Source organism: Loa loa (assembly GCF_000183805.2).
Source record: "Loa loa unplaced genomic scaffold supercont3.170, whole genome shotgun sequence".
NCBI lineage: Eukaryota > Metazoa > Nematoda > Chromadorea > Rhabditida > Onchocercidae > Loa > Loa loa.
In genome coordinates this window covers 118723-131620 of record NW_018108350.1, presented here as the reverse complement: position 1 = coordinate 131620, position 12898 = coordinate 118723, and the positions used below count along the sequence as shown (strand labels likewise).

The 12898-nt window shown below is 23.9% G+C and overlaps 1 protein-coding gene across 1 annotated transcript; it reads right to left on the bottom strand.

Annotated features, from left to right (window-relative positions):
- Nucleotides 1-1262: 1262 nt before the first annotated feature.
- Nucleotides 1263-12578, bottom strand: LOAG_07866 (hypothetical protein; the record flags this gene model as incomplete). Its single annotated transcript, XM_020447552.1, has 4 exons — nt 12455-12578; nt 8181-8234; nt 5901-5995; nt 1263-1461 (listed from the first exon to the last, which is right to left on the bottom strand). Coding segments are annotated over exons 1-4 (453 nt in total), but the record flags the coding sequence as incomplete, so codon positions are not given.
- Between the last annotated feature and the right edge of the window lie 320 nt (nt 12579-12898).

Genomic DNA, 12898 nt, shown 5'->3' with positions numbered 1-12898 from the left:
TACTTTTGAAATGTAATAGTTTTTTTCTCTCCACTTTTCGCTTTCTTTCTCTCTCTCTTTTCGTTATAAAAAAGAACTGACGATGGATTAGGTTTAATTGAATAGGGAAGATTCAAATTCATTAATTAAGATGAGATGATATAATAATGATCACATGCTACTTTCTTTTTTTCAATTTCTAAATATAATTTAATTCATTAATTTGTTTTTCAATAATTTTTCTATTCTATTTTTTTCTGTGCACAAAAAATAAATGATTTTCAGATATTTAGTTAATTTTCATTTCCAATTATTAACTTCAATTCTTAGATAGTGTCAAATTTTCTAGTTCCTTAATTATTAATTAAATTTTAAAATTAAAAAAGAAAAAACTCTTTTTAAACTTAATTGTAAATTAAGACGATATTTTATCCCCATATAAAATAATTAATAAAAGCGTAAAAAAAAGAAGATAATTAGAAAATATTTTGTTGGAATAAAAATTAACCTTTCAATCCATCTATTCCGTTCACGTGAGGTACGACAAGTGTAATTTGATACTTCAACAGATGTTGGATGTGTGGAATGAAGTTGTGTTTCTGCTCCATCTGAATTTTGATTATTTTCAAAAAAAAAAAAACAACGGAAAGATTCAGAATTTCTGCTTCATCTGAATTTTGATAATTTTCAAAAAAATACGAAAAGATTCAGAATCCGAAATTTCGATTAGAATAATTGCTTTCAATTTTTAGCTTTTTATTTTTAAAAGAAAAAAAACACTAATTCAATCTATTATATTTCTTTTCTCCTTTGATTTTCTTTCTTTTCCTCTAAAATGTGAAAAAAAATTTATGGCTATATGGAAATTAGTTCAATTTAAATTCTTCAAATTTTCAAAAAAAAAAATGAAAATTGCAGCATTTAGCATAAAAATTAAAGCTATTTAAAACATTTTAGGACTCAATATTATACATAAAAAAAAAGAAACTCATAAAAAAATAAAAGAGAAAAAACAATGTTTAAATTAAAAGTTAAAGCCATTTCAGATTTTTTCGGACTTCATATTAGAAATGCGGGAAAAAAAGAAAACGAAATGTAATGTTTAAATTGAAATATTTGAAATGCTTGTTAAAATGCATAGAAATTGAATAACATTAACTAAGTTATTCAATTCTATGCATGTTAATAAGTATTTCAAATATTTCTAAATTTGATATGATAAATGGAAAAGAAATATATATATATATATATATATATAGAACAAAATAAGGATACGATAATAAACCTAAATCAATCATCGGTGTTGTAGATGAGTAAGTTAATAAACTTTCATGTGAACGACATGGTCGAAATGAATTTTCATCATCTCGTGATATCGGATACGGTCGAAATGTTGAATGACGATATGATTGAACATTGAACAATCGTTCATTATCATTGCATACATTTTCATCACATTGTTGCAAATTATTATATGTATTGCTAAAATTTTAAAATATTTTAAATTATAGAAAGGAAAGAAAAATAAATTTTATAATTGAAAAATTTTTGGCAAAATTTTCAAATAATTAAAATAAAAATCTTTTTTCAATTATTCAAGCATCCGATTTATTCAAAAAAAGAAATAATTAAAAGATACCTTTTAGTATTTAAATTATTACAGTTTGTTGTTATTTTAGTAGACTGAAATCGTTGCATGTAAATTGTTGTTATTGTTGATGATGATGATGATGAGGATGATGATGATAGATGATAATGATGGTGATAATAAGATGATGATGATGATAATGAACGATGTTTATTAAAAGTAGATAATGATGATGAACGGATTGTTTTCCTTGTATTATGATGATATCCACAAATTGTTGTTGAAATAAATCCCATTTTTTTTCTAGGATTTAATTAAATTTTTTTTTGTTACTAATATTTTAAAATAAATTTCGAAAAAAGAAAAAATAACTTTGTCAACCAGAAGAGAATACAAGAAAACAAGTGAAGTGAATTTGGTAGTGATTTTTAATGTCTAGCAACTTACTTTTTAAATTTCAACAAAAATAATTTTCATCTGTAAAAGGAAAAAAAAAACATAAAAACCTGTTTGAGTAAGATTTTCTTCAGGATAAGTTATGGTATGATGAAAATGATGCTTTGAAAGTTGAAATGTGAGACAAGAAAAATGACTTTATGGAAATCGAGAAATTCGAACTATCGAAGATCCAATAACTAAGAAGCCAAGAAGCAAAATGAAACTACTTGATGGCCTCTTTTTTTTTTGGGCCAATATTTCGTCAATTTATGTTAAATTTATGCATAACATGATTGGTAAATCATCTCAAAAATCTTTATGATAAAAATTTCATTTCAGGATAGGATGACAATCATGATAACCGGTTATGAAATATTATTCCAAAAAGGATAACAATCCGAAAAACGCGCAGGAAAAAGCATTTTCAAATGGAATAAAAACCCGGAAAATCAATTACGAAATACCATTTCAAGAAATGTAATGAATAATTTTTAGAACAGGATAGCAATCCTGATAATCTATTATCAAATGTTATTTCCAAAAGAATAACAATCGGATCAATCTGCCATGAAAAGTAGATGGAATAAAAATCCGGAAAAATAGCAATGAAATACCATTTCAAGAATGATAACAATCATTCCTTTTTTGTAAGACAGGATTAGCAATCCGGAAGATTAATCTACGAAAATGATAAGAAATTGGAAGAAAAAAAAGATATTAAACTAATGTCATATAGGACAAATGTTTGATTGATACAACAGCAAATGATAACACTGTGTTTGACATTGATATTGTGAGCGAGGAATGATTTGAGTGATCGTAAAGAGCGGGGGAAAATAACGGGGGAAAGATGGGTAAGAACCGAGGTTAAATCTTCGAGATCAATCAAAAGGAATATTAAGTGAAAGAAGAGAAGAAGGTGAAGAAATGGACGGACAAATTAAATAAGGTATACAAGTAATTGTAGTAGTATAAGTTGTAATGATAAGAGAAGCAATGATAATAGGAAAATGATATAGTGATAGGAATCGAATGATTGAAATTAAATGTAGCTACTGGAAAAAAATGATAACAGAAATGATATCGTGATAAAAAATCGAATGATTTGAAATTGAGTATAGTTGCCAGAGAAGAGTGATAGTAAAAATGATACGAGTGATAGTAGAAATGTTGATAAGAATTTTGGAATTCTAAATTCAAAAATACTAAAAAATTTGAATTAAAACAGAGCATTAGTTACTTAGAATGATTATAATAACGGTTTAATCACGTTTATTAATTAATGAAGTAAAATGTAACTGTTGGAGGAAATTGATATTGGAAATGATATGAAGATAAGAATTGCAAATTAAAACAAAACATTAGTTATTTAGAATATATTCCTAATTTATTGATGGACTAATTGAAAAAAAAATAAGATGTTGCAAATAAACTATAAAATATTTCAAGAAAACTTTTAAGAGAAATCAAAATTTTAAATAGATGGGAAACCAAAAAAAATGAGTTCAGAAAAATAAAAACTAAAAGAAATTTTAAAAAAAATTCCAAATACCATTGTTTTCATTAGGAAAAGATTGATTTATCGTAGATGAAAAACGAAAAAAAATCATTAAATTTTTTATAATACTATAATGTCCAACAAGTAATACGGTAAATGATTAATAAACCATTAAAATTTCAAGTGTTACATTTTTATTTATAACATTTAAATTCATAATATAAGTGAAATGTGAATGGAAAGTATTAGGTGAATGAAAATGCAAATTAATTGTAATTATGAAACATCCATCAAAATATTTTCCATTGAAAATGCATTAATAATTAATTAGATATGGTAGCAAAATTTTTTAATAAAATTTCAAATTTTCCATAAATGTTTACAATATAATTTTGCCCAATTAATTTTCTTAATTTTCATTTTTTTTCTGACAGTTTGCTTCATTTTTTCTTTTATAAGCTATTTTCTATCATCTTATTATACATATTTTTCTTTACTTTTTACATATACCGGATCTATTTTTGTGTACTTTGGAAAACAGGATCTTTCAATTATCTCTGAGATATAAATTACTCTGAATATTGAAAACATAAAATATCTCCCATATACGATAACTTATTCTTTAAGAAAAAAAAAAAGAAATTAACCAAAATCAATAATACAATTTTCATTATTGTTATTTATTAAAATGAAATCATTAATTAAAAATAATCTAGTAGCTGATAATATTAGTAAAAATTATAATTGCTGAATTTAATTTTTGTTTAATTAAAAATATTTGTTATCTTTTAATAATAATTATAATAAATATGATAATTTCTCCTTAATTAAGCATATTCATTGACTCTTGATAATTATTTTTAAATTTAAGTTTATCAACCTTGTAATTATTTATCCAGAGTAATCACCAAAAAAAGAAAGTTCGAATTATCAGAATAAAATAATTTGAGAAAGAGAAAAATATTTGGAGTCAGGTTTATTCAAAAAGTGCTTGGCATGAATAGGTGACAAATGGCAGATGAAACGAGCATATTGATGCATGCATATTGATAAAATTATTACTAATTACGAAAAAAAAGTATTCGTAACAAATTGAAGATTTTGAAAGAAAGTGTTGTTGAAAAAGTTATTCAGCTATTGATGATTTCAGTATAAAGTAAAATTAAAAAGTAAAAGTGAAGCAAAGCAAAAGTAAAGTAAAAGTAAAAGTAGGATAAAGTAAAGCAAAAGTAAAACTTCATAATTTTATTACTAATTAATTGGTGTAAGAGCCAATGAACAATTTTTGTTCACAATTTGCAAAATTTCCAGTATTTGCTTAAGTAGATAAGATTTCGAATTCATTAGATTAACAAAATTGCTTTTTATTAACCACAACGAAAAGAATTGTACTGTGAATAGAAGAAGAATTGTAAGATTTCAAAATTTGATAAACTTTGCTAATTTTATTGATGGCATTTGCTAAAACATAAATTGGCAATAAATTAGTGAATGAAAAATTTTATTTGACAAAATTTTATAGCATAATATTAAAATTACAAAAAATTTAATTCAAAATTAATTCATAAAAATTTTGCAATGAAAAAAATTACAAATTATAATTCCCAAAATTACAAATTATAATTTTTTATTTTTAAATATTCCAAAATGTTAAAAAATATAATGTTTTTATTTCCTTTTATTTGATCAAATAATATCAATACTACAATGATACGTTATCAAAAAAAAGTCAAACTGAACAAAATTAAACAAATAAATTGATAAAACAGGACGGAATTAAGTTGTAAATGTTATGCAAACTGATATTATCAATTATAAAATCATTAAAATTATGGCAAAGTTAATTGTTAGCAGTAGTAAATGAATTTGTAATAATCAAAGTAATTTTTTCCATCCAAAGTAATTTTCAAAATAATTTTCAAATAATTAAAGTAATTTTTTAGTTTTTTTCATTATATATCTCTTTCTTTTTTAAATAATCTTTTAAGTAACTTATCATTATATAATTCTGTTTTTTTTTTTGTTTTGGAAGTCTTTTAAATCGCAATTTCCGATTAAAATTAATTTTTAAACGACGAAAAAAACAAAAATATTTCAATAAAATGAGCAAAAGAATTAACAAATTGTTGAGAAATCATTGATAATGGCAATGAATTTTTACACAATCACTGATAATAATTTATTAAATAATTATGAAACAATTTTTGGATGCTTAAAAAGTATGGATTATGCACATTTCTTGCATTTTATTTTAATTGTTAAGAAAAAAAAATTAATTTTGGAATAATCGGATGCTTGAATGAAACCAAAAAAAAGAAAAAAACAAAAACAAAAGCATTAATTCGGGCTCAATTAAAAGGTTCTGTATGAAATTAATGAATCAATTAAGAACCTTACAAGTCATTTCGATTCGTTGTACGTTTTCTTTCCAATTTTGTCGCACTCTTCGTACGGTTCAATGCATTACTTCGAAATGGCCTCGAAAAGAAATTCTAAAATAAATTAAATAAAGTAAATTTATTAAAGTAAAATAAATTACAAACTAAAATAAATAAAATAAAAATAAAACAAATAAAATAAATTTTGTCTTATTTTAATAAAACAGGAAAAATTTCAAAATCAAAATAATGCACAATTATTTACAAAAGAATGAATGAAGCTGAGATTAAATATAAACTTTGAAATTTTCGAAATGGTAGAAGTCAAATTTAAGTTTCATTAAATTTAAATGGCCAATTTTAAATAGCTTCGTCAAAAAAGAGTGTCATATAACTTAATTAAACAAGCTACTTGATACTTCAATGGATGCGACGAATGCTATTAGGAAGAAAAATCATAAAGAAATGGTAGAAGATCCGAAGCAAAGAGAAAAATGAATTATTAGGAATGCTGTAAGATAATGGATAAAGAATACTGTATTACATATACTGCGTGAATATTGTTAAATGAATTTTGACGTAAAACAGTATACCGTTCCATCGATGAAAGCTATTAGGACGAAAAATCACGAAAAATTAGCAGGATATTGGAAGCAAAGACAAGAATTAAATATTAGACATACTGTAAGATAATAGATAAAGAATACTGCATTAAATATATTGTGTAAATAATGTTAAGTGGGCTTTGATGTGAAACAGTATACCGTTTGAAAGATTTAGCTAATGTTTGGAATTTAAAAAAAATTGGTAGTTGAACGGTTTTGGTACTGTAAGTCACTGACAAATTAGGAATACTGTAGTATAATAGATCTAGTATATTGCATTAAATATATTATACAAATATTATCAGTTGGATTTTGACATGAAAAATTTTATCGCTCAAAGATTTATTTAACATTTGGAGGAAAAAAAAAAGGTAATTGGACGCTTTTAGTACTGTAAGTGATTAATTGCTAACGGTGAAATGTTTGATCTTGCCTAATCCACATATGGTAGACTATTTTCACTAACACTCATCATGCATTATATTGTCATTTTGAGCGGTTCTTTTTTTTTTTTTGGTCCTATTGGTCAATTGGTCAATTTTGGTGAATTTTTCAAAAGAACCAAAAAGCAAAAAAAAAAGAGGAAAAAGACGATAATATTCTATAAAAGCAAGGAAAAAAAACAAACTATTAGAAATTGTTAATTAAAACATTTATAATAATATTAATTATTTCATTTAAACTTTGAACTCCCAAGAAAGGTATTATTTACGAAATGCTAAAAATTTTGCAAATTCAAATAGCTCATGGTTAAAAGTAACATTTAATTAAGTAATAAAATATATTTCCAATACTTTGATTCCCATTAATAATTTATGCTTTATGTGTAATAAAGAAAATGCTAATATTACACAAAATTTTAACTAGATGTATTATAAGTATGAAGATATTGATACATCACTTTAACAATTTCACAAACCATTTGCAATATGACATGACAATGTTATCAATCAAAGTATTCGTGAAAATACTTCTCAAATGATCATTATCAAAAGTGATGAATTATATACAAAATGAAAAACGAATCATTTAAACAACAAAAAATAAGTCAATTAATTAATGAAATAGAAAAAAAAACGGTCGAATAAAAAGTTTGTATTTTGTTATTGAAATGTATGCGTTCTTTTTTATTTCTACGGTAGTGAATTTTTAAAAATTTCCAAATTTCATATCAATTAAATTGTGCAAAATTTCGTATCAATAAAAATGTGCAACTTTCGCACAGTAACAAAAACATGCGAATTTCGCAACAATCAAAAATATATCAGTTTCGTATTCGTAAAAATATATCAAAATATTATTTTATCGCAATCTTTTAGAATATTTGCAAAAATTTCAAAGATTCCAATTGTTTTTTTTTTAAATATCTGAAATGATTTTTCATTTAGCACTGAATAATCAAACTGATCAGGAAAATTATTAATTGTTAAATTAGAGAAGTAATTACTAATTAATTAAGGTGCATTGACAATAGAAAGGGACGGGGAAGAGTTGCGTAATTTATAAAACCGGAATTCCGGTTTGACTTGATACATGTATGATGAAAAGAGTAAATAAAGTTTCAAATAATGTTTGAAATAGAGGAAACTTTACAAAGTAAGCAACCATAAGTATCAAGCATTAAATTTGAATTAGATATTTCCTATTTCAAATTATTAATTGTTACTAAAAAAAAAAAAAAATATGAAACATACCGCAAGACGTTGTGGAGTTGTTGGCTCATCAACAATCGCTATACCTTGACCTTCCTGGAAAGAAATAAAAAAAGCTAAATTAGCATAAAATTATTCTTTTCGTTTGGGAAATTACTAATTAATTCAAAAATTAGCCAAGCAAATATTTAAAAATCAAGTGTTACAGTATTTCTTGATTGCTTTTCCGTTTTGATTTTTATTATGCAAATTTATGAAGATGTCAAATAATTTATTTCAACTGAACTTTCTCTTTTTTTTCTCAAATGAATTCATTAAAGAAAAAAGAAAAAAATTATAAAAAAATATAAGATTGTGAAACAAAGGAAAGCTAAATTTAAATAACAAAGTTTTAATTTAAAATTGATAAAATGATAAACTAACAGTGATATATTGTTGTAACAGTTCAAATAATTAGATTTTTGATAATCATTTGTGTTTGGTAGGATTAATCAAATAAATGAATATTTAAACAACAATTACTTCTATCTTTATTCATTCACCATTAGAATTATTAGATTTTAATTAATTAATAATTCGTTTTCTTCTAAAAATTTTCTAAATTTTAACAAACTTACTGATAGTAAAAGTGGTAGCTTAATTCCTGCAATAGTTGAACTTCGATGAAGCATCTCTTTTTTAATTTTTTTGTTTCTAAGTTGATTGAATACGGAATGTTTGCATTTTCAACTTTATTTTTTGTTCGTTTTTCCTTCTCGTTTAATCATAAAATTAAAAAATTGAATTCAAATTTAAAAAATTCGTTTTTTTTTAAAACAGGAAGTATATATTTATAAAAGTTTAAAAAGACGAACAAAAAAAAAAAATGAAAACGTGAAGAAAAGAAATTACGAAATTGCGGTAGTTGTAGGAGAAGAAAATTTAAAAGGAATTGTTGTTGAAATGAAATTGTAAATTTGTAAAAAGACTACTGATCAAAAAAAAAGAAGCGTTTCATTCTTGCAAATTGCAAAAACTGATCGTGCTTTTTTTTTTCTTTTTGCAAGTTTGTCACACTCTTGCAAAATTGCTCGTCTTTTTTTTTTTTTTTTTTTTGCAAATTTCTTTCTCGTTACCTTACTACGCAATATTTCTACTTCTTGCTATCTTACTATTCCTCATTTCAGTAACTTGATTAACTAAGTGGAAAAATTGATTAAAAAGCTAATTAGGTAAATTAACGAATTAACTGAGCAAATAAACTAAATATGTAACTAATTGACTAACTAATGTAACTAACTAACTAACTAGCCAACTAACAAACTATCCAACTAAATAATTAATTAACTAACCAACTAACTAACTAGCTATTACTACTACTACTACTACTACTATTAGTAGTAGTACTTACTGCTACTGCTGTCATTATTATTACTACAACTCGCCAATATTGTTGCCATTAGCAATGAAAATTTTGAAGAAATTAGAACTTCAAACAATGCTAATATTATTAGTGGCTTAAGTTTATGCTTTCTAAATGTAATTAATTAATTAAATGAATAAATGAATAAATGAATGAATGAATTATTGCAGTTAAACGACAACTGATGAAATGAAAACTTTAAAAGTGTAATATGCAAATATATATATATATAAATTTAAATTTCACTTTAACATTATTTATTAGTTTCTTATTTACAAACATTTATTGCCGATGTTATTCTTTCATTTTCACATTTTACACTTTCTCTTATTCAGCATTTTACATTTTGAATTATTTACTAATCATTTCAACATTTTTTTAAAAGACAGAAAAAAACAGAGAGAAGAAAAGGGGAGAGAGAGAGGGAGAGGGGGAGAGAGAAGAAAAAATGACAAAACAATGAATATGAACCTTTTTTCGTTTGCTTATCTTATCTTTTCAATTTTTTTATTTTTTTTGCTTTCTTACTATTTCAATGTACACAAAATATTTTGAAATTACTTTCTACGATAGTTTTGCTAAATTTCAAAGTGAAAAAAAAGAAAGCAAAAAAAACAAAATTTCTTTCAAAATTAAAAATTAAAAGAAATTTTATGCAAATAATTAATTTAAAACACTCAAAAATATTTCCAATTATTATTTAAAAAACAAAAATACTTTTGACAAGAAAAAACGAAATTTTTTTTCGAATGCTTAAAAATTACAGCATTTAAATACTTAAAAGTTGGAACAACAACACACACATACTAAGCAATGCAAAAAAAAAAAAAAATAAACAAATAAACAAGTAAACAAAACAAGACAATTAGTGAATAAGTAAATAAACACAAATTAAAAGACTTTCCATGTTTAAATAAAAATTAATAGTTATAAGTTAATGCACAAAGAATGTCAAACATAAGTGATAACGATAACTTTTGTTTCTTACTGATAATCTTTGTGAGATTGATTGTATGTCAAGAAAAAGTGGAATAAATTTGAGGTTATAAAAAAAACCGAAGAAATGAGAAGATAAAAACTGATAAAAGCTTATCGGCTTAATAAAGTATAACCTAATTGATTTAATTCTTTACTTAAAAGCCTCTAAAATCATTGGCTTTTTTTCAATTTATTTTGTCTTATTTGCTTTTTCAAAATGGTCAAGTTATTTCGCTTCAATTAAAATTTCTAATCCAATTAATAAACATGAACTTTTTTCATCCATAATAAGCTGAATATTTTGAATTAATCTTAATTTTCTCTTCATATATTCAATCCTTTTCCCAGTAATGCATTCATTTCTTTTTTCGTCTTTTATTTTTCAAATTCATATAGATAGGAAGAGAAAATTGGACTGGAAGCATTGGAGGAAAAAGGAATAGGAAGGAACGAAAAGAACTTGTTAACTTAAAAACTGTTCAATAAATAAATTAAATTATTTATTAACTTAATAAATTGCTCCATAAACAAATGAGACTTAAAAAATTTGATAAATTATTTAATAAAAAAAGAAGAAAATTATGGTTTTGAAGGTGATAAGGAAAAAAAGTGTTAAAATAATGAAATTATTTAATTATTTATGTTGTTTAATCTCACCACAAATCCAGTTTCATTTCTTTCAATTTCCAATTATTAAAAAGAAGAGGAAAATTCTAAATATGTAATCGGTTGCTAAACCCGTCCATTCTTTTGAAATTCCTTCATACTTCTTTTCTTTTCAGAAAAAAAACTAAACGAAATTTTGGGAATTATATTCGAAATTGAAAATATCGGGCGCAAAAAGGCACGTGTTAGAATTAGGAAAAGAAAGAACAATGGCGGCATTTGTTTTCTTCAATATCCATAATTAAAGAATAATGAAAAGAATTAATTTCCCGTTTCCGATCAAATTTCATCGTATAATTTTAACATTTTTACGGTATAATTTTAATTTTACTAACAAAAAAAAGAAAAGAACGAAGAAAACCAAATCAAAGTGACACAAATTATAAATTTCCTATTAAAACAATTAAAAGATTTATTGATTTTCCTTTTTTTTTTCTTAAATCATTTTAAAATTTCATTCAATTATTACGAAATTTTATCAAAAAACTTTTTTCTTTTATCTGACGTAAAATTTATTTAAAAAAAAAGAAACCATTCCAAACATTTTTAACAATAAAATGTTTTCTTTGATGACATTATCTTCTCACAATGAATCATTTTTCAACCATTAACTTTCATTCTTTTACTTTTTCATTATCGATTTCTCTTTTGTCCTTCCTTCTACCTCAGTGCTCTCCCCCGCATCTATTTTATCCCGTACACCGCTCCTTCCTATTACTCCCGCTCATTCTCGTCGAACTTTTCATCATAATGATACATCAAAAACGACAAAAAAAACTATTTCTTTTTTAAATTTTTCTAAATTAATCATCGAGTGAGTAAACATATGGAATTATCACACTGACAAATCACAGAATAAATAAAAAAAAATAAAATGGTAAAACAAATCGATGCTATCGTATGTTAATTCAACGTTATCGTAATACACGAAAAATATTGGCCACAGTAATATTGACTGTTCACAGGGTTGCAACAATAATTAACTAATTAATTAATTATTCATAAGTATATGCATTATTTTATCTTATACGTATGGATGATAGTTATTGATCTTGCTCTTTATTATTATAAAGTTATGCATGATGTAATTAAAAATGAAGATTGTACAGTATTGTACTATTAATTTTTTTAATTTTAATAATACTATTAATTATTGATAGTATAATTGTTCGTCTCATTATTTTACGTATTAGTAACTGCCATTTGTTAATTGATTAATTAATTAAATTTTGATAAACTAATTTAAGTATGATAATTGAAAGTAACAAACCTGATAAGCCGTACCATTACGGGTGATAGTTGAAATGTGACGAGAGATACCGTTTTTTCCACGATCTATTTTAGCATTTTGCCATGAATTTTGATCCAGTGGCATTTGTTCAAAACAGGTTTCTGAAGTAAAAAAAAAAGAAGTAAACAAATTGCTTCATTTAAAATTAACAAAAATATAATTAAAAATTAGAATTTCAACAAAATCTCATCAATTTGATGCAATTGTTAATTATGGAAACTTATTAAATTTAACAAAAAAGTAATCGGAATTTGAAAAAAAAGTCATTTATTAGAAACATTTTTCCTCCGGTTTTTTGCCTTTTGTTTTTAATTTTAATATGCATTAATTTTAAAAAAACTTATCATTTTGAAATTAAATAAGAATAAACAATTTCCTATGAAGTACTACAACTTTTCCTTTTTTTATCAAATGGTACTAAAT